Consider the following 24,218-nt stretch of genomic DNA (forward strand, 5'->3'; position numbering starts at 1 on the left):
TTTAAATGATTAAATCTAGAAATGGGTGATCTGCAGATCTTGTGGGCAAATGAAGTCAGAGATTGGCGGGTCGTGATTCTTGGGTTTTAAAGATTTTATGATGCGATTCCTTAACAATCCTGTTTGGGAGACAGCACTCTGTAGTACGCCATTAATTATGGTGAACCAGCATAGAGAAGATGTAAAGCTGAGATAAATTACTCTGGATCTTCATCTTACAGCTTGACTGCTCTGTCTGCTAAACAACCAACCTCAGATGGAGTAAATCTTGGAGATGCTTTGTAATTTGCGTGGCGTCCTCTGGCATGCTAGTGTCTAACCCTGGATGGCTGGCACCCTTGGAAAAAGCTGACAAAGCCAAGAGATGGGCTGGTTTCTTATGTGGGTGAAGAAAAATGCAGAGACGACATAAAATGGTTTTAACTGCGGGGAGGATATACATTACCTGTTACCATTGAACTTTAAGGTTATTTCACTGGAGACTAAAAGTGTGTGCTTTTAAAACTCTTTAACCCAATATCCTACATTATTTACAACTTAACTTGGTGACATTTTTAACAACCACAATGAAAATCTTGTCATTTTTCTCATTTGCCTTCAAACTTCCAGACTTACTTGCGATTGAAGGGTCCAGTATTAGTTCGTACCTTGCTGACTTGCATTCTATGGGCAGCATAATTTGAAACATTCTTCTACATATCTTCCTTTTGAGTAAAACTAAAACTAGATATAAAAGGAAAGAGCAGGGGTTTGACATGCTGTCATCTGTAAATCACGTCTCTTCACACTCAACCAGCAGGATTTACGTGGATGCTGCAAACCCAGTAGTTCTTCCACCTAAAAAAGTAGTTCCAACGTAAGCTTCTTTAACAACATAAACATGCTTTAAAAAAAAAAAATACACAAGTTTTACATTTCTGCTTCTAAATGATTTGGCCTACTGACCTGCTTCAGCTGAAGCAAAGTACTGTATGACAATAAATGTGTTTCCCATTCATTTTTACAAACTGAAGGATGAGTCAAAACTCTTTAGTAATCAGCCGCACGCCACAAACGCGGGCCGCTGAAAAGCCAAGAATATTCCTCGTGTCCGCAACTCAGCATGATCTAATTAGGTCGCCCTGCATTCTCTAGATAATCTACAAATAATTTGAATGTACTGAATGTGCATGTGAAGCTTTAAGTTCAAAGTCTGCATGCAGATGTTTCTTGCGGTGGGTACGTCAAGGCCAGTGCTGCCCTATTTTTACCCTTAACTCGTGGTTTCGACTAACTCCTCTACCTCTGTTCAGCTAAATGAACTGTCAAAGTCAATGGTGCTTCATGTCACCCTCACATTTACCCTTAAAAGAGAAAGTTACTTAAAGAGAACCAAGTAATAACTGGGTACAACGGTTAACTAGAATTAAATTTGACAAGAGCTGTCAGATTGAGTGTACTGGTGTAGAAGTAGAGTTCCGAATGTAGGCTAAAGACAGTTTAATTCTTGTTCATGCGTTTATTGTAAAAAAAGTACTAAAGAGTCATTTTTAGTAAGTATACAATTTGTGCGTGAAAATCTTGAAACACACTTAAGACCATCTTTCATGCAATAGTTTACTTAAGTGTGCTACAAGTGGTAACTAAATACATTTTAAAAAACAAAGATGTATGATAAAGTGCATTTTAGTCCATATTTGTGGTATCACAGTTGAGTACACTTCGATGATCTTAAGTTTATTTTAAGAAGTACTAAAGAATCATTTTTAGTATACTTTTTTCATCACACATAACTACCACTGCTAAATTGATACATTGTTTTAAGTGCATACTTACATCGTTTTATGCAAATCCGTTCTGTTCGTCGAATTATTTGTGAATAGTCTGAATGAACTGCGAACGGGGATTAGTAGGGATTAAAACACAATTCTACTCAAATGAGGTAATAAATTGTGTTCGTATTTTAAACGGTTGATTCATGGACACAATATGAATATTTTTTTTCACACCATGTTTGGAGCTTTGTATAAACGCGAGGCGACTTTTCGGTGACAACATGACAAATGTTCAGTTTCAGCCTCAGAACGTTGGCTGAACATCCAATGCATACGGCTTACTTTACTGGAAACACTTTGGCTGAATTGAAGGCATCATCTGATTGGTTGACTGGTTGAATTCTGCATGATTTCCAGGCGACATGTCTGTAGCGTTCTTTGACATTACGCCTGGAAACAAAGGTGGCGTGAGGCGCCAAACCCCCCCATGGAAGAACAAAGCCACCACGTTTACAGCTGTGACAGTGAGCACTTGACAGGTTCAACTAAACGCTGGATTTTCAAAAGTATGTGAAATATGTAAAGTTCAAGGCATAGTCTCCAAGAGTTTAACACACTGGTCTGTAATTGTGGGGACATTTTTATGACCTTAAACATGATGTGGCACAAAAATAAACCTGATTGGTTGCTTTACCTGTCAGTCATATGTCCTCTTGGGTGGTCCTTGGCCATTCAAAGCGGTCAAGGTTCCCAGACCTTCTGCCGACAGTATGAAGGTCTGGCTACACAAGACTATCAAATGTAGTATATCTGGATTACACTTTTACTAACTTATATTATTTACTTTATTTATACTTATATACAGCATACTTTTTTAACAGCTGCTAAGTAATTACTTATTCAAAAAAAAGTATTGACTTAAAGGCTACGCAATTTCAGACAGGGTTATTATGAATCGCTATGACACACATCTGTCGTTCGCACATTTCAATAATGTACTATTACAAGGGTCTGTGGCCAGGATTGAATTATCTAGTATTCTTGCATTCCAGTTTGTATTCACACTGAAGAATTTCCAGCCATTTGCACAAAACCCTGTGAACAAACCCGTGAATGGTGTCATGTCGTTTTCCCCTCCTTAACATAATAGCAAAACGCTCACAGCTGGTAAAATATTTGGACTAGGAATGCTGTCGGTGGTTCTGAAAAATAGTGATGGTAACAAATTGAAATGTAAGAGGAGAAAAGATGGACTTGGATGCACACGACTATATTTAAAACTAATCTAAAGCAAGCTGTTTGTGAATAAAATTTCACCCTGTAAAAAGATTTTCCACCAGGCTGCAGACCGCTCAGACATTTGAGATGAGGTGCAACGACTGCCAGTAAATTTTTGAAGAGCTGCTACACGTTTAACCTCCTAGTCCTGTAGTGACACCAAAGTGTGTTGATTTATGGAGAGTAATCTTTAAAACTTTGCCTTTGCCAGGGTGTTTTAAAGCAGGGGTGTTTCATCCTAATAAAAATACCTGAGCCGTCAGAAAAGTGGTTCTCCAGGAGCATTATTTGACACCCTTTATCTTAGTTGTATGTCTATAACATTCTGGTCTCCCGATATGTCCTTGCCTTTACACTTTTTGTATGCGTTTTTCATATGTTCTGTATTTGCCATCCTTTCCTATCAAAAAACTTGCTACAGGTGCGAAAAGGCATAGAATGTTTTTTTTTTGACAGACAAAAGTGTCATAGGCAATGTGTAAACATGATTGATACAACGTGAGGTTTGAAATATTTTTTTAAAGTAATGACAATTAAGTTTTAATATATTTACAGTAAGAAAAAAAAATATCTCAATGGAACATGATCTTTACTTAATTTTGTCAGGAAAGAAATACAATCATTTTAACCCATAAAATGTATTTTTGGCTATTGCTATCAATATTCCCCCAGGTATGTCCCGATTTAGCTGAGATCGACGTTTTCCTAGGTCCTAGAACGCTGTGTTGAAACAACCCAATCTGGGTTATTTTGGTAACACTGGGTCAAATGTGGACAAACCCAGCGTTGGGTTAATTTAACCTGTCCAGTTGAGCTCTGCCTCGAGTTTCACCCGTAGAAAAAGGTTTTGAGAAAATATTTAAACATCCAAATTAATTAGAAGCTGTATTATAACAAATAAAGTCAGTTTATATTACGCAATTCAAGGTCTCGTCACAAGACCATTGCTGATGCATATAACTGACTGACATCTTGTCTGCATGTTGCGTTGTGTTAAATCATTGACAGCACAATAGCAGTCGAACTAGGCCGATCTGCACCTTCAATTGACCCTTCACAACTGATTGACAGGAAATTTGACCAATCTGACCAACGACATACAAAATAAACGCAGATATACGAAATGTAAACCAAGCAGCGCTTGCTTACGATTTTGAATATCAGTAACGTTGATGACTTTCTTCATTTTAAGAGTCTTCTGTTTGCGCCACCTTCATTTATCACTCTTTTTTTATCACTTTCGCTTTAATTCTCTGGCACTGACTGATTCGAAGAACTAGGCATCCAATCAGAGTCGTCATCCTGCCGACGTCCCTGACGCTGCTTTAAAATGCTGAATTATGTGAGCGCGACAAGGCAAGAATACACCAAACCGACTAGCCCGACTGTCACCCGCCATAGGCCCGACGAGAGCCAACAGCAGACCCTCAACTTGGTGTGTTCCGGCCTTTAGAGTATAACCTTACCCATGAGTAATGCCTGAAATCAGATTTAATGAGAGATAAATGACAATAACGTACAAGCACCAAACATTGTAAGACTAAACTATCAACTGGTTCTTCAAATTTGATTGGCTAATCGCAGTGTTGGTCCAGGGTCAGCAAAGATGTCCAGGGTCACATTGCTCGTTCATGCTTATTTCATGCTTTACATAAATATTTAACATGTCGCCTGAACTCTCACGATACATTAAAGAGCCACAAAACGGTATTTATTTTTTTTTATTTAGTTTTTTTACAAAAAGAGCTGTTACCTGTGATACCAGAAGTACCCTGCTGTGGCTTGTCTGTCAGCGCACCGTATCATTTTGGGTTCTTTAATGTGTTGAGACAGATCAACGTATTGCCTCACGTCAAGCAGTGCGTAAACCAACAGTCTTTTCATATTCCTTGTTTCTGAGAAACAAGATTGTGAACTTTAGCATATCTGCAAACGTATTATAGTGTTTTTATGCTTTGGTACAGTCACATACGGTGCCTTTAAACATTTGCAGTCGTAATACTTATGTTGGCCTTAACAAACAAACCATATTACATAACACTGGACGCATGTAAGCTGGATGGATGTCTAGGCTCTCGTAGGTTCTGGGAACAAGATTATAATATCTTTGGTTTGTATGTAAGGGTATTCATATCTTAAATCGAAGAGTGTGTTCGGTACCAGTGTGTCCACAATTATGGTCTCCCACATTTGCATTTCCCAGCAATGGTCCAAGGGCAACAAAAGGATTAGAGAACTGCCGGTTTGGAAAGCAAGCGCTTCGGAAAGAGCGCCAAGCTCCAGGCCACAGAGACTGGAGACTGCCTCCTACAGTGGAGGTGAAGGGAAAAAGCTACCACAAGCAAAACAAATACACACAACGGTGCAAATAAATACCTTAGGAGAGAATACCATACCTGCTGTGCCCGGCAAACGTCAGGACATCCCGGAATACAACAATTTAGCATAGTATCACTTTACAGTATATCTATAAGTAGGTTTGATGCAGCAGATTTATTTTTTGTGCCAAGATGACTTCCCGTTGTGTAGTAGAGCTTCGAAATGAACATGCTTCGTTCTGGTTTACCTTCTTGTGACATCAGGTCAAATAAACCCCATATTAGAAAATGAGAAGAACGTGGTCTGGAGTTAAAGCTTGCACACCAAGCTCACGGAAAGATTGTCAGTTATAGGGTACAGCTTGCGTTTCCAGGCAGTGTCGGTTCTCATTTTGTTTAATGGAAACTTTAGCTAATATTAAAGGATTTTCAATGTTCTTTTCAACACGTGCTGCATTGATCTCCAGTTACTCTCTGTGATAGATTCTTTGACAAACTAAACCAGGGTGTCCTTACCATTACAGATGCTTACTTCTATAAAGTGTGAATCTTAGTGAAACAGAATATTCAACGAAGTAATAAAAGGTTTTGAGTGCACATCTTTATGTGCACTTATAACATAGTGAGTCTCTGACCTGTAGACATCGCCAGACTCTTGGTCTCATTCTTTGAAATGCTTTTCCCAGTTTTTAATTCAGCCAATTCCAACCGTTGCTTGTTTTGGGTTGAGTTAAAGATGAGAGGGGCTGTTCCAAACAGCAATGCATGCACATGCCATGACACCCAGCTCCACCATTCTTTACATACGAGGCTGTTTGTTTAGGATCATTTGTATTTCCCTTCTTTCGCTTACCATCACTTAGATAAAGGTTTATCTTTGTTTCATCTGTCCATAAAAATCAGTTCCAACTGGCTCACCTTTTGCTTTTTTTTGCAAACTCTAATCTTGCCTTTCTATTTTTGGTGATGGTCAGAGGTTTTTAGCAATCTTGCTGTGTATCCTCTGTAATTCTGAACCAAAATCTTCTGCAGACAATAGATTGTCAGAGCATCACCCCAGCTTTCTGGAGGTTGTTGGTTGTTTTACAGAAATGTATTTGAGGGTTCATTTCCCAACTTTTATGATTTGTCTGACATGAACCGCTGTTGTTTTTCTTGATGATCAGGGTAGGGTTGCACCAGCCATTAAGTTCTTACTTAAATTAGAAGTCCACACTACAGACTTACTAGTAAATACTAGCTAGTTTGTAACTAAATCCATATATTATTTGGTTTCACCAGTTCGACAATAACAGTGCGGCTCACTTGGTCCGAAATGTATAAATTATATATTATTAAATTTGTTTGCCTTTCTGTGTCCACATACTGTATTTTGATGCAGCTACATTCTGAATTAAACTGTTTTCATGTACATATTTTACTGTTTCTGTTGTCTGAAATGACTGAAACTCAACTCATAAGACTATATAACCAGCTCTACCTTTCAAGATGTTAATCCTAATTTATAATCGAGCCGTCGTCTGATAAAATCAAATAGGCTTCACTTAAGACGAAGGCAGTAGCCAACTTGTGCTGTTATCTTTGCAATACTTGCATGTAAAATCAGAGAAACAGCACATCTGCGTTTTAACTGAAAGCACAGCTCACTGAAAAGAGCAGACGCAGGGTAAGAGTGCGTGCGCGCGCAGCGGGAAAGAGAAACCTCAGCTTCAGATGCGTAATATGCAGAATAAAAATTAAGCACTTTCAACTCGGACACACGGACGGTTGTTGTGATGATAAACACAGTGCACAGCAACCGGCAGCGTGTCCCCACTTAATGTTTAATTGATGAAATGTTTTGATTTTTAATTTATTCCTAATTCAAACGTCTTCTGCCGCACGTGTAGACTACTAATGGGAAAAACAAGTCTCCAATTAAAAACTGTACATTAATGACATTAGTCTATATGTAAGCTATATTTATTTGTAAAGTACTAAAACTGCATTGGTAAAATATGATAAATAACAGAAATATATATTAAGACAGGAAATAGGATCAGTTTTGATTTAATGGTGACTAATGTCAGGCCTCTGAGCCAGGAAAGACATTGTTGTATGCCAATCATCCATCTTAATTACCTTGGTCACTGTAAAATGTGTCAAAGGCGAGACCAGATGATGCAAAATTGGCATGGAACTCCCACAAATTGCCTTTACATCCCACCAAGTTACAATTCTGGGTCATTGGGCTGGTCTTGGCTCTGCTTAACTCTGACTCATCTAATTGAATTAGGCTAACCTCAAGTGCTAGGTTTGGGAAAGCAGGTGAAGGATTGCCCCGTGGAAATACTCCCAATCTCCCCGGCAGGAGGCTTCCACCCATTTCCACATAAATGAACTAGATACTAGGTGTTTTGCTGACATGGCTTAGGTAAACTAATCATGTTAAACTAACATGGCTCTTTGTGGCTATGAAAAAATAAACACGATGACAATTGCTAACATAATCAAGCATATGCCAGTGCTTCCCACACTGTGTTTGTAGAACAGCCCCATCCGGTCAAGGTAATCATTGGTTTAGGTGATATATACTTTCTCCACAAGGGAAAATATAGAATTGTCAAAATAATATCCTTTTTTAAAAAAAGAGGTTATTTATTTTCATTTACTGCATGACAGTGCAGTTTGAAGTGTAAAATTAGCCTGTAATTGGAAAGAGGGTAGAATAGTAGGATGGACTGTAAAGTGCTAGCTGGGCGATCTTTGCTGCTTTCTGCTGTAAGCAAATTTCTATACAAAGACACCACTTTTGCAGTTTTATTTTTCCCAAGAACCCACTCTTTTTTTCACTCGAGCTAGACTGTCTCCACATGTTTATTTTCAAGAAGAGGTGTTCTATCACATATTATACGCAAGCTGAATGGAAAGCACCAAAATAATGCTACTATTATATGACATTTATATGGCTGTCTGAAAAGTTGTTTCAAAGGTTGTTCTCTTGTTTCCCGAGCCTTCCCACTGTTTAATAATGTTTAAAATACATTTTATATTGATTCATATTGTGCAGCACTAAAACCGAGAAGGCTGTTAGGGTTTATTGTCATTCTCGGCTCATGAAGAACTTACAACAGCCTTGCTGTGGGCTTTATTTATGTAACAAGCTCAATGACAGTGTGCATCAGTGCAGTGTCATCTAACAGCCAGTCATTACAGAAAATATTAGAGTGCTCTTTTTTTGTTCCACAACCAGAAATGTTTGGGAACATTAGCACAATTCTGCAAAGCCAGCACCACAACCTAAAGGGTTACTGGCAAAAGCATAAAGCCTGACCTATGGTCTTTTCTTGTGATTCCGGTCAGAGAATACATAGTTCTTCGAAAGCACCAAACTACAGATTCTATCATTTCAGACCTTCAATTCTGAGCTTTATATTGACAACATTTCATAAATATCACTTAAAATTTAGTTTTTGCTTACAAGATCATCAGTTGAGTTACAAATATCGAGGTACAGGATGTTATTTGTCATGAATTTTAGAAATAATGTTGTGCACATATATAGATCGCTTTTTAAGATCATTTCCAACACATAAATCACACAGAATGCCCATCATTCTTGAAAAGTCAACGGCCTACAGACTATAGCCGAGTAATATTTTCTTTTGTCTAAGTGCGTTTTTTGGATCGAAACCCTGAAACAAATTTAAACAAAACTGCCAATGTCCTAAGGTTTTGACCATACTGTCAAACTGAATTAGGAGATGAATCTACACTTCAAAGGTCAAAAATTCGTGGTGGCATTTCATGCCTTTTCTCTCTTCCTTCGCTGTTTTTAATTGCTGTCAAAAACGGCTGGGTCACAAGGGACACAGCTGGAAAAGCCTTGATGAAATAATTTGGCTGACTGAATTTCACTCTGCTTTTAGTCACATGTCAGACCACTTCACTAGTAAAATAAAAAAAGCAGACACTCACGTTCTCTCTTTTGTTTCCATTAGCTAAGCCCTCTCTCAAGTGTTTTATCACATAACGTGAACGCCAAGGGGGGGCGGTGGGCCTGGAAATGACATCTGAGTCCACCACAACAATACATTTTCCAGGATTTTGCTGGATTGGCAAATGTGAAATTTCCACGAGTGTCTAAAAAGGGATGTTTCAAGGTTGTCCAGACCAGACTTCTTGTTTTCTTTCTGTTGGACACTTATTGGGACCCATTTTTTTTTTACCAGTATGAAGTAAGGGATGGCTAATGGAAAACAGCTGTTGACCAAAACAGCACATTTTCAAACTTTAAAAGAACAAGGAAAAACAAGAGTTCTATTTAGGATTATTTGCAACGCACTTCGTGATCGAAATACAGGGTTTATAAATGTTTGCATCAGCATAATAATAAGGTTCAAGTTTCTTTGTAGGTTTTCTTTGTAATTCGCCAGTCGCCACCGCCAGCCCATTGGACACGTGAGGGCCGTAAAGGCTTACGCTTCAAATTAGACATCACACACGACGTGACGCTATGAAATTCATCTTCATAATGTAATCCGCTACTGGCCAAACATTCATGCTTGTTCTTTAGATTGCGTAAAAAATAAATATGCTCCAGATAAAGAAGCAAACGGAACTGGGAAGCCACTGTTCTTGGAAAGCAAATGTTTATATCTAATAATATCCATCTATTTAAAATGGGGAAATGATATGCTGGCTTTCACTCGTTTATACTTTCTATTGTCTTTGTGTAAAATAATAAAATGAAATGAATGCTGTAAATGCCCAGTTGGATATTATATCAATGCTTTATATAACATTAGAGCTCTACTATCTGGAACCAGTCAGTGGTATTGTTGGAATCACAGAGCAATTAAATAATATATTATTTAAAATAAAGCATTAATTTAGCTGTTTTCTGGGAACATTCTCCTATGACTGGACATCACGTGTGCACGCAACTCTATAAAATCTCCATATAGCCATTTCATGCATGTGATGTGAAGGCTGCAGCAATTTTGTAATTATGGACATGTGGGTCTACAAGATTCTTTGGTCTCATTATTTTTTAAATGAGTTTTTTTCTAAACAAATCTACGAGTTTCACGTTAACTCAGACCGATACAGCATTAAAAAACAAACATATCCATGCAAGCGGGACCTAAACAGGCATAATTTTACCATTTATCTCGAAAAAAAAGCCTGCATTGCGCATTAACATATTCAGACTCGAAGTTTTGAAGAATTTAGTAAAAATGCTAACTACCAGTATGCAAAAAAAAAAAAAGCTAAGAAAAAAGCTGAGAATGGCAACATTAGCTTCCTTTGTTGAGGTTACTTTGTTTTTGAATGTAGGTTTTTTGAAAGAAGGTCATTTGAGCTCATGCATTGTGTTGACTTTGCACCTTGCCAAGCAAATTTAAAAGCAGTTCATATTGTTGTCGTTTACTGATTTATTTCTTTGCTGTCAGTGCTGCTCAGTCTTTATATAGAATTTTATTTTGATATTCATGGCTGTGATTAAAAGAGATTGGTTGCCATCACCCTATGATTTCCTATGAAAAACTGTTCACTCTGTGGGGACTCGTGTATAAAAATGGGGGTCACGTAATGGTCGGTATTCTCTGTTGTTTGCAACACCAGGGTGTAGCCTTCAGAAACCAAAAAATTGTGGGGTGAGCAGCAACCGAAGCACTATAAGGTTATGTAAGCAAAAGGGGTTCACTTCCAGTTCTTCTAGAGGAGTGCAACTTGAGCAAATGATTGACATGTCAATCTATAAGCCAGTATTACATAAGATGAGGAGCAGCCGCAAAACTTAAACAAAATTGTAGTTGACTTAGCAGATTCTCAGGGGCCATGCTTCTTAAAAACAATGTAAACTTAGCTCAGAATAATTTCGAATCCATCCAGCAGCACCACCCTCGCATCGCATGCCTTGTACTCGAGTTAGTTGCCGGCTTCCCAGCGGTCATTTCTGTTCCGTTTTTTTTTTGACGAAGCTGGAATGCATCCATAAAACATTCCACAAGCAGAAAAAGGCAAAAGAACATATGTCAAAATGTCAGGGTGTAGCTACTGTAACCTTATGGCGGCTCTTGGCTTTAAGTTCATATATGTTGTTGGGCAACTAAATTTAAAGCTAATTGCTATGACTGAGATGAAAGCAGAGACACCCCCCTCCCACACCCCCATAAACAAATATCATCATTATAATCAAATCTGTAATTACAAGGTTCAACTGAAGTTCTTGGGCAGGGCACCTGTTAAAATCCATTCCTGTGGCATGTCATTTAATGCATTTGTAAGATTAATTTACAAAGCACGGGGCACATAACAAGCAAACCGACTTGTTCATTAAAATCCCTTTTTAAAAAGCATTTGATGAAGTGTGAATGTTTTTACATTTGTTAGTTCATTTCCTTGAAAAGCATCCCAACCGACTCAACGCAGTGTAATGGCTTAACCAATTGCAGGAGATTGGGATGGGTATATTTGCTTGTCCAACCAATAGCAGATTAGGGAGAGTTTGAAAAACCTGTCTAATAATATTTGCAATTGCATTTGCAATTTTGTTTAGTGACACTGGAGGTGCACAAGCTCAGCGTGTTGCAAGAAGTTTGAAATTGATAAAAAATTCCCTGAATATTTAAAAAAAACTGCTAGAATATTTGCTGACACTCTTGGGTGCTTTAATAAGTGTAAAAGTGATTCTTGGTGTGCTGATATTGTATTGAAATTGCACAACATTTTTTAAGGCATTTCATTTTGAAAGGGTGAGTAAATGATAACGTTCTCATTTTCGGGTGAACTATCCCTTTAAAAAGCAATGCATTTGCATAATGAATAACACACTGAGTTCATTTGCGCATGGTCAAACCTCACAATTTTGTTGTCATATTTTGTTTTATGCACTATAAAAGTAGTTTATTGTTCTGTAAGTTTTCATTATAATGTAGATTAAAGGATGCATTGTACATTCTACTGGGCTGGCAACAAATTCTTCCAAATTATTATTGTTTCGTTGTGGCAAAACACGTTATAGTCAACATCACACAAATGGTTTTGAATGTGTCAGGCTTTTGGCGTGCATCCTGGTTTTTTTTTTTTATTGCATCAGTTAAACAATGTACTGTAATTGCCCTGCTTTATGCCATAAATACTGTTTATGATGTATTGTGATAATTCCATGGATGTACAGACTGCTTTGTCAGTTATGTGTGAACATAAGTACTCATTTAGCAGCAAAAAGGGTGCATTTAACGGCTGCTGTAACATAGTCACTATAGTGTGCAGTGTCGTATAGAGCCTAAAAGCTAACGACATAATAGGAAACCTCATGAAGCAATGATCTTTTGCAGGGGAGTGAGCAATTTCTATGACACTTAAGCAGCCAGGCACCTATTAAATTAGTTCTAAACTGTTGCAATGGCATGGTTGAAAGTGTTCTTTTAACTTGTCAGAAGTCAATATGAGGGCCTGCACATGCATGCTTGGCACGGGAGAAAAGACCATAATGGGGTACCGCAGTTTGAAAAAAGAAGAAAAAGAGGAAAGAAAGTGTAATATTTTTAGTTCCAAATTACAACGTTGGAACTGTTGCTTTGCTCAGCCGACTGTCCGGGGACTGGAATGGCATGATGGGAGCAAAGGCACTGCCAAACTCCACCCAGGATCCCTCCCTCCTTCCCTCTGCCCTCTCTGTGCTTCTCATCTCCCCTCTCAGCACTAAAAATCGCCCCTTATTTCTGCTCTTCATCATCCCTCACCCGGGTCTCATCGGCAGTGGCAGAGAGAGCCGTTCTTAACTCGCTGTGCGGTGAACCACTTTCATTAGTTAGTGAAAGAGAAAAAGACATGTCATCGTAATGCAACCCTAGTGTCAGGATTGAATATTTGACAAATGCACAGAACAATTCATCTGTGCAACCCTCCTTGATGTGTGACCAAAGTTCGAGAAAACCCCTGTATATCCCTACTATTTTTCAACGGCATCTGCTTCTGCTTGCAGGCTCTAAACACATAATTTTTTTTCTGTCAAAACCAATAAAGAAACTTCTGAAGAAAGCCAAGAAACTTGAAATTCAGTGCTTACTTAAGAAAATGCAGTTTCTCACATGCGATTTCCTATATTTTATGGTAACTTTGAAAAAATATTTGTATATGATGTAATTAAATGAAGCCATTTACCTCAAAAATGGTGAAGTGTTTTGATTCTAATGTTTGACCCTGCGTGTCCTGGGCACAGGATCTTCCACTACTCTGCGGACACTGAAAGTACACAGACACTGAAGTTTACCATCTGCTGTGCCAAAATACCTGGCAACTGATGCGAAAACAACACAAGAAATCGTTTGTCTGCGCTGCATTTGAACTCTGAAGTTTAATGATAATAATGTCATTTTATACACTCGCCACAAACTCCTACAATAAATTAGATAATGTCTACACCTCTTTTTAAGTGAACAAAAGAGGGAAAAGCCTTATTTTAGAAGTTACAAGAGAAAAAAAATAAAATTAACTACATGTAACACTGAATCTCAAGATCCCAATTAAATGGCCATTTAAGATTCTTTAGGAGCTAGTTCATGATATAACTACTATTATTGGAAAGGAAGCTGGCTTGCAGCAATTGGAAGTTTGCATGAGTAGGTTTAAATGCTTGTTAGGAGAAAGAAAAAGTAGTGAAGTAACAAGACTGGCCGTAAGTAGAAAGTAAAGCTGTAAGTTTTAATTAAGTACACCCATAAAATGTATTTTTAAACCAATGCATTTACTCCTAGCAATCCAGCTGGTTTTGAAGTCTTAATATATACTTTCTTTTGTTCTTCTGAAGACATTTTAGCTGCATCTAAGCCACTTCTGATGATGGGGGAGGGTACGAGAGGGTATTGCCAAATTTGAACGCCTTGCACGTAATTGACGAGAAAGAAACTGCACTCTTTAGCAGGTATTCCATGTCCAGTTTTATAAGCAAGGGGAGGGGATGGTGGAGGATGGATTTCAGAAGGCTTGCGATGATGAGGCTCAGGATTGGTGGATGCCGTTGTTTGGCATGGCCCCCTGCCAAGCACTTATGTCTTTATATACTGTAAACAGATGACCGACCAGTCCCGAGTGTGTCTCTGTGTTCACCCTCTCCTTCTGGCTCTCCATCTTCTCTTTCTTCTCTTCTTCATCTTTTCTGTAGACCTTTACTGCATCTGTACATCCTCAAGACTCTCTCTCAACAGGACCGGGCAAAAACAGCAAACGCATCCTCCTCCATAAAAACTCTTGAGTCACTTTTTCAAGAAACCGCCGGTCAAGCCTTCAGCTGTTTGCAGTGTCGGCGTGGGAGAAAGAAACCATGTCTCAGCAGATGTTACTCTTAACGGTGGTGTGCATGTGGCTTTTTGCCGGGTACTTTCTGGCAGAAGCAACATATTACAACCACCATATCTACAACCGCTACCGTGCACTCAATTACCATGCCAGCATGGACAATCAGCTTCCTCCAGAGGTACCTGTGGTGACGGAGAGAAGTCGCCCCTCGTCCGGTTAACTTCAGTCGCACCTTTTATGGAATCATGTTTGATGCCGGCAGCACTGGCACCCGTATCCATATTTACAAGTTCATCCAAAAAGACCCAGGTAAGTCCAAATTTCTGTTTTTGCACATTAAATGAGCTCTGTAGTTCCTCAGATAAATTAATTGCTCCTTTTGTAGCTAGAATTGGAAAATTTTCCTCCCCAGAAGTATTGCTCTGATAGTCCTGACTCGCATCCATGCTTCAGTGTAGCTCACGCCATGAACTCAGAATGATCTTGAAGAGTCCCGCCTTGCAGACTCTGAATGTCTGCCCTCTTCATCTCTCTCTCTCTCTCTCTCTCTCTCTCGATCGCTTTCTCGCTGCATCCCTCTCAGGAGCCTGTGGGTCATAGCAAGTCTGCTTACTGTGTCTGTGTTTGCCGTGGTTCATTCGCTGCATGGTGAGAAGGCAAACAGAAACACAGGGGTGGGAAGAGGAAAGAGGAAAGAGGGATGGAGAAAGTTGGGTAATAAGCAGCTGCAGTTTCATTTAATAAATTGCAGCCCTGAGCAATACGTTAAAGACTATGGGTTTCAGCTGATAATGCAATAATCAGTTCCACAAAATACCCATCAAATGGAGACATGGCATCACTCCTGATGAGGTAAACTCTGAGCCTTGAGAAACTCTTAATTTTCCTGTCTGGAAAAATCTTGGTGGTCTCCATTTGTGGTAAACGTACAATAACCAAACGTCTCTGCTCATGCACAATAACCTCAGATGGAGTCAAGTTTCCCACAGTCCATTTCTAATGTGCACCTTCTAATAGCAGACATCTTCAGTTCTCCCATCTGACTTTTCTGTCTGTCTCTGTGTCCCACAGTGGAGCTTCCAGTGCTTGACAATGAGATGTACCACGCCGTGAAGCCTGGACTGTCAGCGTACGCGGATATGCCTGATGTGGTAAGCCACTGACTGTCTTATAACAACATCAGGGAATGTGTTACTTCTATTACATTCTAATGGCTTTGCCTTTTCCAGTCTGCACAGATGAAGAAACCCTTTTTTAACATTTCCACTAAAGACAATATCAAAAACACCGAAAGGATGGAGCTGTTATTGTTTAGTTTGTGACATCTGCAGATATTCTAGTAAAAACTATTTGCTAATATTCTCAACTATGTAACCAAGTAAGACAAGTACATTTAAACCATTAATTCTCCTCATCATTGTCAAAGGACAGGACTAGAATGGCTTTTTAGCTCACTTTGAAGAATTGTGGAATACTTGTGTAATAATATTTATGTTTTTCATTTTGTAGGGTGGGGAAACCATTAGGCAGCTGTTGAAGGTAGCAAAAAAGACGATACCCAAAGAGCAATGGATACAGACACCTGTGGTTCTGAAAGCCACTGCCGGCTTGCGCCTGCTGCCTCAAGAAAAAGCCAATGCTCTTTTGAATGAGGTAAGGCTTTCTCCTCTTCACAGACAATTTAGTACAGAAACCAACCATCCCGAAGGAATAAACCACGTTGTGTGCGAGACACAGAGAAAGAAAGACAGGAAAAGTAAGAAAAACCAATACTGTGCAAAAGCAGCTGTTCTGAGGTTGTCTGGAGTTGAAGGGACCCAAATGCCTTTTGAATTATCGTATTCAATGCCACCACACCAGCCACACTTGTGGTTTCTAGCTTGCCCTGTTTCAGACAAATTTGCCCAAGATTGATTCAGTGAACTTCCCGTCGACTCCAGATAAAAAGAGCCGGCTTGAATTTTTATGTTGTAACAACCAAATGTTTTTTCTTTTTTTATGGTGTACATTACAGAGGAACACATGAGTCATGAACTCTTGGATTTCTTTACATTGTAGAGCTAAAATTGCACACGATGGTTAATGCATGTAATTTCTGGTTTCTGTCCACAGGTCAAAGAAATTTTTGACGACTCTCCTTTCTTTGTGCCAAACAACAGCGTCACCATCATGAATGGCACCAATGAGGGTACTATAACCTTCTCTGTTTAGCATATCCAAGCTGAAGCACAAATTTAAAGTAAACCCATAATGCAATGCAAAGACTTTGAAACATCCTTTTTACACCAGCTTTCCTGTGTCTGTTATTGTGATAGTGACCTGAGTGTTTAATATAGCTGTCTGGATTAAACCTTGTCTGGAAGCCTCCCACGCTCAATATAAAATAATCCTCCACATTTTTTCATTTAAGTTGACATTCGAAAACTCAGACATTCGTGGACTTGTCTTGTGGTTTTATGAGGTGTGACTAATTTCACATCTCAGACATGTTTAATTACCTGGGTTGGTCCTTGATGGCCCCAGTGTAGATGTACAGATGTATACTTTCAATGGATAGATTAGGCTACATCTGAATGCAGGACTACTAAACATATCAAACTATTTGTTAGAGTTATCAAAATGTTCAAATGTCAATTCTAAATAGTGACTGGTGTTTATCATGTTTTAGAGGTGAGACTAAATACTTAAGTGTTCAAATTCTGCATCTCAAGTGCATCAATTCTCTCTCTTACAGGGGTCTTGGCATGGGTTACCGTAAACTTCCTCACAGGTACAGTCATATGTCATTATGAGAATTATTAAAGTATTCAGAGTAGATCATGACTTATGTCCCACCATGAGCTCTTAAAGCTTGCCCTAGATATATTTCTAACTTCCAATATACTTTTACATGCTTGAATAATAATAACAATATTAAATTAATTTACTATACCTTTGCACTGCAGGTCATCTGTATGCTAAAACAAAGAAAACTGTCGGGATCCTGGATTTGGGTGGAGGTTCAACTCAGATTACTTTCCTCCCTCGGTTAAAGGTATAAGACAAATATAAGACAATAAGACAAAACCACAGCTGACATATACTGGCTTATCAGTAGATTTTTTTTTTACATTGACATTGTTCTCCTGTCTTTCACAGAAAACTGTGCTGACCGCTCCGCCAGACTACATTGCCAAAATCAACATGTTCAACAGCACTTTTGAGCTGTATACTCACAGGTCAGATAACTTAACAATATAAGTTATTTTGTCTCTTTCCAGACAAAGACCAACAGTATGTCATCAGTGGAAAAAATCATTTTTTTGCTTTTGCCATTTGCAGTTATCTTGGCAATGGACTAATTGCTGCACGACTGGCAACTCTTGGCGCTCTTGGTGCTGATGGTAATTGTTAATAAAATGTTTTTATGTTTTCTAACTTTGTTTCATATTGGATGATTATTCATTTCACATAATGACCAATTTCAGGTCTTGACTGGAAAATTTTCAGAAGTTCTTGTTTGCCTAAAAAATTCAGAGAAGACTGGAGCTTTGGTGGACTCACCTACAAAGTCAGTGGAATCCCAGATGGTGAGTGACCTCAGTCTCATAATAAAATCAGAGTGGTTTTTTAAATGCAGTTGCAGTTATTGTGAAAAATTTAGTACAAGCTCAGTACAAAGGTTAATTAAGATTAATATATAATATATATTTACATTGACTTTAAACTTTATAGTAAGAATAAAACTAAAGTCTTCTCAGGGTTTTTTCTGTCTATTTTAAATAGTCGAGTTCACTCAGTTCACTCATCAAATGATTCAACACTCTCTAACCACAGACATGTAAAAAAGGGCACAAGCTTGGCATTTAGCCTAGCATTTTCTCCCTTCAGCAATGTTGTGGTGCAGAATTACCAGCTATGATGGGCCTTGTTAAGCAGTCCATATGGTTTCCAACTGGTAGACCTGACCAGCAAGTTAGCTCCAGGTCATATGAAAGCTGCCTATTTGGAGCTTCCTGTGAGGAAACCTCTCCCTGAAGAGTTTGTGGCAAACCCTCAAACTCACCACATTATGTTGTAAGGAGGCACTCTCCATTCAAGATACCTCAGATATCGAGCACAGGGTTAAGGTTAGGTTGGACAGCCCACAGAAGCCTTAATGTCTGTTTATACACTGATTCTGGGTGTCCAACTGGAGGCGAAATTGAGTTTACAAGGTATTGGTATATATGGGAGCAACACTGCTGAGCAGTGAAAAAACAAGTAGTGATTGGTTGCTTCACATGTCTACCAGACTGTCTGCTCCTAAGTGGAACACTGAAACGACTGAATAAACATTTAATACTGAAACCTACAATACGCATTAATACAGTAAATACATCTCCCAATTTATTTCCAGGTTTTGCAGGGTATAAATTGTGCTACCAAGAGGTAATGCGGGTGGTGAAAGGGATTGTGCACCAGCCCTTCGAAGTGAAGGGAAGCAGCGTCTTCTATGCTTTCTCCTATTACTACGACAGAGCTGTTGAGTCTGGACTCATCGGTAAGTAGGTCTACATTAGTTATAAATGATTCATCTATAAAGTTATGGTTAACACACTGTATTGTCTCAATCATTTAGACGGGTCCCGTGGAGGTACTGTGGAAGTCAGGGATTTTAAAAAGAGAGCCAAAGAAGGTAAGAATTTGGATGTTCTCCCACTCTCCAAAGAACACTCAGGTCAAAGTCCTGCCGCACACATTGCACAAACATAAACCCTCGGTGCTTGTTTGCATTTGAGGTTCTCGACAATCACACTGGCTTCACAAAATGATAGCTCTGCCACCACATAAACATAGGTTGCACCTCTCCCACACAAATACTTCTGCTTGCGTGTGTTCACCTTTTTTGTAACTCTCCGACCCGCTATCTCAGCTTTTCCATGCCCTTACTAGAGGAATATGCTGTGAGTTCTTGAGCAGAATGTGACGCATATGTCAGTTTGAGACCTGAAACTGATTCATGGAGTCTTGGTAGATTGTGTCCACCAGTAAATGTCCGCAGAGATGATTTATCACTAGGGGGAATGAGTTGGCGCCTTATGTAAGGCTATTATTTGTGCGCTGACACTGTTGCATGGTCTCGATGAACCGCATTTGGCACATCGGTTATCCCAGTGGCAGCAGCCCTGTGGATACCCACCTCTTCCCTGACCGCAAAACAACACCTAATGCCCAATATTTAACTGGAAGCAGGCAGGACTTAATGTCTCACTCTTTGCAAGAAAACCTGGTATCTCTCATCATTTGGAGCACGATCAGCACTTGTGTACGACCTTTGGGTACGAAATATTCATTCCCACTTTCTTTCTCATCTTAGGCTTTTAGAAGAAGGAAAAATAAAACATTGGGTAGACCTGTTTCACAAAGACGTGCCAGACGGTTGTAGCAAACACAGTGCTGGTGCCTCAGTGTCTTACCTGATTTTCCCCAGACTCTGACACACTGTAGCCTGACAATCAACAGTCTGAGACTTACTGGATAGCGTATACACTGTGCTTATCATCTCTTGTGCAACATAGGAATCTTTAAGTCTTTTAATCTTGTCTTGGATTTTTTTTTATTGCCCAACGCTGTACTCACGGTTACAAAATATTTACATTTTTGGAAGAAAATATGATTGGTGCTTGCCTGTGCAAAACTCTTCATCATGAGCTTTGCTATGTGGTTGCAAAACTTTCAAATTAGTTCTTATGGCAAGGGTGTTCTGGGTGGTTGCTAGATACTTGCCACCACTTTCCTCTACAAGCCACCCAATTTGAAGCATAACTCATGTCTGTAGCACAGACTATGTGGGATGAGAAATGCGTCAAGGTTTAATACCAAGGCTCAAGGGTTTGTTCAAATCTCTAACTTTAAGTATGAGCAATAGTAAAAGCTTCCCTTAGCAAGCACAGCTAATTACTGTTCTTTGCTTTTTCTTAATTTTCTGAAGTGTGCAACAAGATGACTAAATACCGTCCGATCAGCCCCTTTTTATGCATGGACATGACCTACATCACATGCCTACTGAAAGAGGGATTTGGGTTCAAGGACAGCACTGTTCTGCAGGTGAGGGGAAAATCTTAAAACATTATTTAAAAATGTGAAACTCTGAAAACCTATGGGGAGGATCTAAAATTGCTCCCAAACTTATTTATTAGCTCAGTGTTTGAGCATACAAGAATAAAGTCAGATGAAGTACCACAGATTTGGCAGCAACATCATGGCTTAATGATCCTCTTCTTTTAACAGCTTACAAAAAAGGTGAATAATGTGGAGACAAGCTGGGCACTCGGCGCCATCTTCGATCATTTCCACAAGCTCAATATTCATTAAAGCCTGCAGGCTTGCAGTGGACACCAGCATGATGAGGAGCACAGGGGTCAAGCAGGTGCAAAACTCACCTGCTGAATCAGCCCCTTTGTCCTCCTCCATAACTCTTTAAATTGAGTTTCAGACCTGCCCTGCACTGCAGCCCTACATCCCAACGCTCTCCCCTCTAATCAACTAAACTCTTACAGAACTGTTCACAAAGAAATCACTATATTTTTGTAAAGATGGCCAGGCCAGCCTGCTATTTCTACTGTATGTTTACATTTTTTTCAGTTGCTGTCTCACCTGAGACACTGTCTGTCTGTCTGTCTAACTTGGCAGTTTTCAAAGTTCCAGCGTTTAATGCACCCATTTAAAGCTCCTGATTCATGCTGTTGTGCAGGATATTGTGCAGTGGGATACATGTAAAAACATTGTGTTTGTTATTGTAGCTTCTGTAGCTTCTTCTGCAGTAACCTGTTAGTAGTAGTGTTTGCACAGTAGTGTAGTGTTGTTTTAGATAAATTATACTGAAATGTCCGTTTAGTGCCCCTATCAGCACGTAACACTTTAGAGTAGATGGTTCATCTACAGCCATCTGTATATGTTTTGGAAAGTTGCTTGGGATCAGCAGTTTAACCTGGGGTTCATTGGGCAGGTAGAGAAAAGGACAAATCATACATGTACAGTCACTTTATTTGAGCACATGGGTGCTTTTTTACATATTAATGAATAATGCATGTATTTACGCTTATCTGTTTGTATGTTAAGAAGCAGAGTTGAAGAGCTGAGTTGGAGCATTTTTTTAGAAGGATATCCCTCTATAGGGGCTTATTTTAGCCAAGTTCTAAGCAGATATGTTTTTAACACTGAATGGCATGCAACTGAGTACACCTTGCACTGCAGCCATTATCAAACTAAAAAATGCATATAAATGCTTTAATGGCGAAATACTTGGATAAAATATAACTCAGATGACTACTGGTCAAAAGTTATTAAAAGTAGACATGTTACTGTATTCAAAATTAGAGTTATTTTTATGCCAACATGCAAACAGAGTTTAGAATACCTTGAACCTCATTTATGTATTTAAACTTGGGTTAGTTATTGTGAATGGCAAGTCATTTTTGGCGGTCATTATGTAGAACTGCATTGAAATGTTACTGCTTTGTGTATACAGAGATGCTCAGGTGTAATTGGGCAGAACAAGGTTAGATGTTGTGACAGGTGCATACTGCTGACCGAATTAGGACCAATTTTTGGCAGTATCATGTTAAGTGCGTTTTGTGAATTATTGTACAAATATTTATTACATGAATACTTGCTAAATATGCAGTGTGCAGTTGTTGCATCTCGGTAATCCATCTGCTTCTTTAAAGCTGCTTAAGTATACCTTTTTATGTATTTTACTGTGTCTGTATATACACTTCAGTAATGTACTTTTTTTTTCTTTTTTTACTTTTTTGTTCAATGTATCACATGAAATTATCATGTACTGCTTTGCCATTTTTAGAGGTATTCTCACATGCTATAAATATGCTTTCCAATTCATTGTTGTGTATGAAGTGGTATTGTACATGAATAAAAAAAAATAAGAAAAATCAGTTGTTGAATAGCTTAACTAAACGGGATTTTAAATATAAAGCACATCTAGTCTACACACATGTCTTGATCCATCAAGTAGCTCTAGCAAAACACCGTAGCCCGAATAAGTTCAGTGAACTTATCTAACTAAATATCTAACTAAAATTTGCATATTCTTGAAAAATCAAACGTCAAAGTAACACATTGTCTTGACTACTTCTAAGTTGTGTGTGGCTTGTAAAAGTTCGTTTAACTCATGTCTGTAAGTTATATTTCGGGGGAGGGGCGACACGCGGAGGTAGTCATCGCCATTTTAAGTTAACGCAGCTGCCTGAAACCTTACAAGGATTCGTGTCAAGAAACACAAATAATGCAAGAAAGGTGAGTTTTTGTTTCTCGTTTGTAATGAACAAATAAATGACCAATGTTGCAGTTGATTGCGTTTGCAAATTTGTCCGTGCTCCGCGAATGTAACGTAACACCACGCGTTTATTCGTCAATTCGCTATTTTCCATATCCTAAACCGCTATATATCGCTTTGGTTCGCAGTGCTTGTAGTTTATTTCTTAAAAAAAATACTATTTAAGTTTTTGCGTGTGACAACATTCGCTCCACGAATATAGGACCGCGGTCGGTGGACGCCTGTTTGTGGAGTGAAGGTGTGCTTTAACACCTTATCTACCTCTAGGCGCAAACAGCGCGACGCGACAAAATACAACAGAGCGTATTGAATTTATGTCGGATCCAGAGAAGACGGACTTTAGCCGTTAAGGTGCCGCGCAAACAACTGTCGCATTCGATGCAAGCTTCCAAAAAGCGTCTTGCTCAACCTTTGTGGCCTACTGTAATTTCTACTGTAATTCTAAAAATAGACGAACATCATAATCCATGTAGGCAAACGGCTAGCTTGACCGGAAAATCACACAAGACGCACTTGACCGGGGCAACGTAAACACACGGCTTTTCCATCCTAATTTTAGCTTGCTATAGCCTCCATGCTAAAATAGCTCAAAAGGGTGCCTGAATTTTTTTACATATATAATTTATTTTAATTCCACACCAGGGGCGGCAGTAAAACTTGGTGAATCATTGAATCATCAAACTCTCAGCTAAAGCTCGTAACTTCACCCCGCCTTCTTTCGGATGGACGCGCTGGAGGAACATATATATATATATATATATATATATATATATATATATATATATATATATATATATATGTCTGCGAAGGCTAATGTTTCGTGTGTTTTAATATAAATGCATATAGTATAGCATATACCCAGTAAACATTGATAAAAGCCTGTATATAGTGCGATGCACTTGCTGCTTTAGATAACTACAGCCGTTCCAGCGACAGACAAAACGTCATTCACTGGTCAAAAACCTTGGTAAGCTCGATTTTTTTATATATTATGTCAGAAGTAATAGCTTACTAACGCTAACGACAGTGTTTAATGATTTCTTTCCCCTTCCCGTGTTCCCGTACCATCGAAAACGCACTGATAATTTTCTGGATTTATGAAGCCCCTCCCTCGGAAATTCTCAAAGGGCTCTGATTGGTTAGCTGGCCGAGCGTGTTGCGATTGGCTAAACACCCCGCCCCTCATCTCTACAGCATGTGCTCCGTTTGTTTGTTTTGAAGATGTCTTATACTTTTAGATAGGCTGTTATTTGTAAACGCTGC

The 24,218-nt window shown here is 38.9% G+C and overlaps 1 protein-coding gene across 1 annotated transcript; it reads left to right on the forward strand.

Moving 5' to 3' along the window:
• Positions 1-10,594: 10,594 nt before the first annotated feature.
• entpd5a (ectonucleoside triphosphate diphosphohydrolase 5a) lies at positions 10,595-22,520 on the forward strand. Its single transcript, XM_043262380.1, is given in 14 exon segments — positions 10,595-14,834; positions 14,836-14,947; positions 15,710-15,789; positions 16,148-16,291; positions 16,751-16,826; positions 17,373-17,408; positions 17,584-17,672; positions 17,777-17,856; positions 17,960-18,021; positions 18,106-18,207; positions 19,017-19,160; positions 19,239-19,295; positions 20,592-20,707; positions 20,891-22,520. Coding segments are annotated over 14 exon segments (1,353 nt in total). The 5' UTR covers positions 10,595-14,663; the 3' UTR covers positions 20,975-22,520.
• The last annotated feature ends 1,698 nt before the right edge of the window (positions 22,521-24,218 follow it).

The sequence above is a fragment of the Puntigrus tetrazona genome, chromosome 17 (genome assembly GCF_018831695.1).
Source record: "Puntigrus tetrazona isolate hp1 chromosome 17, ASM1883169v1, whole genome shotgun sequence".
NCBI classification, from domain to species: Eukaryota; Metazoa; Chordata; class Actinopteri; order Cypriniformes; family Cyprinidae; genus Puntigrus; species Puntigrus tetrazona.